Source organism: Arachis ipaensis, chromosome B03 (genome assembly GCF_000816755.2).
Source record: "Arachis ipaensis cultivar K30076 chromosome B03, Araip1.1, whole genome shotgun sequence".
Classification (NCBI taxonomy): domain Eukaryota; kingdom Viridiplantae; phylum Streptophyta; class Magnoliopsida; order Fabales; family Fabaceae; genus Arachis; species Arachis ipaensis.
Window position 1 is genome coordinate 132,601,127 of NC_029787.2, and position 3,305 is coordinate 132,604,431.

Below are 3,305 nucleotides of genomic sequence, written 5' to 3' on the forward strand. Positions count from 1 at the left end.
TTGGAAGCTTCTTTATCGGCACACCCCTCTACAGGTTTCAAAAGCCAGGGGGAAGCCCTCTTACAAGAATGTGCCAGGTTGTGGTAGCATCATTCCAGAAAAGGAATTTGGCTGTCCCCGAGGATAGTAGTCTGCTGTATGAGACACCTGAGAAGACCTCTGCAATTGAAGGAAGTCGGAAGCTGGGGCATAGTGATGAACTGAGGTAATTGACTGATTTGACTTGGTATTTCTGTTCTAGTGCTATAAACATAACACAGAAAAATAGGAAACACAATATATTATTGCACATGGTAACTTTCTAAAGTTCTTGCTAAATATAGTTTGTCTTTTTGCCAAATTAAAATTGTTAATGGTAGTTTGAAACATTAGGACTGATCAATATAGAAATAGAAGTTGTAACGAGAGGGTCTCACTGGCAAGTACCTTAAGATGGCACACCAGATAAGGCCTGACAGGATATGATAAATAATGTTATACGGCTATACATGGTGTCTGGAGTGCATGACAGATTGCAAATTGCTATCTGCTTTCATCAGTGGTTAGCCATGACTCTCTTGATGGAATATGAACTGTGGTTGCTGTAAATGTAAAATTGTGGATTATCTAATTTTTCGTTATTTTCTGTATGAATTTATGTGAGGATTTTGTTTAATTGTTTACATAGGTAAATATGGTAAAATTAGAGTCCAGTTAGCATATTATGTGGATCAAAACCTGCCATTTAAATTACTTTATATTAATGGGTTATCTATCTGGCTTGGCTAAGTGGAATCCAGTGATGTTGTTCTGACTGAGCTGTATGAGAAGCCATTGACTATGATCTACTTAACGCATCTGTAGTGAATTACTGGGATGTTCATCTTACATTGATTAGAGTTTTTCTATTTTGCGTTTCAGCTTTGTCAAATTAAGTCAACACTTAAATGAAACTCTTCAACTTAATTCATTTACCTCTCTTGACCATACGCCTACCGTTCTGCCCTCTAAAATGCCATTCTCTTGTTTAAATGAAGGTGCCTTGATAGAGCTGCTGTAGTGTCTGAGGCTGAGAGCAAAACTGGCAACTATTCTAATCCATGGAGACTTTGCACTGTGACACAGGTGGAAGAACTGAAAATCTTGATCCGCATGTTCCCAGTTTGGGCTACTGGAATCATTTTTGCAGCCGTTTATGCCCAGATGTCAACATTGTTTGTGGAACAAGGAACAATGATGGACACCACTATTGGCTCCTTCAGCATTCCTCCAGCTTCCCTCTCAACTTTTGACGTCATTAGCGTCATTTTCTGGGTCCCAGTCTATGACAGGGTAATCGTTCCCATTGCAAGGAAATTTACAGGCAAGGAAAGGGGCTTTACAGAGTTGCAAAGAATGGGAATTGGCCTTTTCATTTCAATCCTGTGCATGTCAGCAGCAGCCGTGGTGGAGATTGTGCGTCTGCAGCTTGCAAAAGAGCTTGACCTTGTTGATAAACCTGTTGCTGTACCCCTCAGTATATTCTGGCAAATCCCTCAGTATTTCTTGTTGGGTGCAGCTGAGGTATTCACCTTTGTAGGGCAGCTTGAGTTCTTCTATGATCAATCTCCGGATGCCATGCGCAGTTTATGCAGCGCACTCTCACTCTTGACTACTTCATTAGGAAATTATTTGAGCTCCTTCATTCTTACTGTAGTCACTTACTTAACTACGCAAGGCGGAAAGCCCGGTTGGATTCCAAATAACTTGAATGAAGGTCATCTTGATAACTTCTTCTGGCTCTTAGCTGGACTTAGCTTGTTAAACATGTTAGTGTACATAGTTGCGGCCAAAAGGTACAAGCAGAAGAAGGCTACTTAAAGATTTCCCAGACATTTCATCTGGAGTTGGAGCATCTTCTGATGTTTGTTTCTGTCACTGCTGTGGTTGTTTTTTATGTACACTTCTTAGTTCTTCCACTAATAGCTGGAAGCTTGTATGCCTAGTAGGGCAAACATTGCTTACTAGTTACTACAATGCTTAGGTGAAATTGTATTCAGTTGATGTCAACTTCCTCTGCATGTTAAAGCTGTGTAATATAGTGAAGGTGGTTCAACCTTTTTAGTGTTTCATCAATCTGCCATTTGCAGTGTTTGGCTATGGCTAATGTGTGTTCATAGCGAGAAGCCAAGGATATTGAACTACAACCCTACAAGCACAAGAGTAGATGTAGATGTTACCTAACATAACACACTTGTGGGTAAAGAGAAATGTTTGTGACAGCTTTTTACGTGGGACATGGTCATAAATGAGACCAACATGATGTTTCATGTGCCACCAACTACCCATGCATAATGCGTTATCAGAGCTAGTTGTTTACTTAGTATTTTTGTTTTTCAATTACAATATAACGCTGAGAATAAATGGGAATAATCAAACATAATTGGTGATGTGAAAGGGGTTAATAATCGTGAATACAATCAATACATGTTAATACAAATTAGGAACAGAACACACCTAACCATGTGTATGGCGCTGTTGATATCTTAAGGTCCCATGTAACCATGTGTTCACGCTGAAATCATGTCTCGTGTTGAGGCTACACAATCTTTTTCAGAGAGAGATTGCCTTTTTCACCTTAAAATTTTTTTGTTCAACAATAATTTATTTTTATTCCGTTTAGAATTACAGGTTAATCCCTATCTTTATTTAAAATGTTATATAAATTTAGTACATTTGCGAATCCTGTCTGTTAATTAATAAATAATGGAGATGATAATATAGAATAAATGAGTGAAATGGATTGTTATATGATTACTCAAACCAGTTTTTTATTTTGATATTATCTAATAGTGGTGTGTTTCGGCCATATTAGAGGTTGGTGTGTTAATTCAACTATGGAGGTCAACTGCAAAGACATCAGAGGGTCAGATTAGTGAAACTGAAATCAGACAGTCAGTTTTCGAAGAGGAAATATATGGTATATAAATATTTTAGATTTAATATAACGTGAATAAACTATTATTTTTCACAATTATTACTTTAATAATTGCAAAAGAAAAGAAGAATGAATTTGATATAATACTGAGAAAATTGAATGATTGTGGTGGGAGTGGTAACAACAAACAAGTGAAGCATAAAATAAGAGGTTCTGATTAGACATTAGAGCGGTGGCTGTTACAACATTTTTTATTTTTTTTAATATTTGGAGTTTTAAAATAATTAAACAATTCTAAATTTCTAATCCTAAAATGGTATATTTTTGTTTTTCTATAATTAAACTAAAATGAGTTGTGCTCTTTTTTAAAATTAAATTAACTTAAATTTTTAATTCAAAATAAATAACT

At 36.4% G+C, this 3,305-nt stretch overlaps 2 protein-coding genes across 3 annotated transcripts in view; both read left to right on the top strand.

Moving 5' to 3' along the window:
* Positions 1–2,118, top strand: LOC107632110 (protein NRT1/ PTR FAMILY 8.3). 2 transcript variants are annotated; one of them, XM_021119960.1, is made up of 2 exons: positions 1–205; positions 1,105–2,118. In XM_021119960.1, the coding sequence occupies exon 2, from the start codon at positions 1,132–1,134 to the stop codon at positions 1,837–1,839; it is 708 nt and encodes a 235-aa protein (XP_020975619.1). In that variant the 5' UTR covers positions 1–205; positions 1,105–1,131; the 3' UTR covers positions 1,840–2,118. The 2 variants fall into 2 exon arrangements, with proteins under 2 accessions (XP_020975619.1, XP_020975618.1); XM_021119959.1 differs by lacking the exon at positions 1–205 and adding an exon at positions 996–1,016.
* LOC107632109 (protein NRT1/ PTR FAMILY 8.3) overlaps positions 1–3,305 on the top strand; it is a gene marked incomplete at its 5' end in the record, with an annotated part of 11,633 nt that overhangs the window by 2,259 nt on the left and 6,069 nt on the right.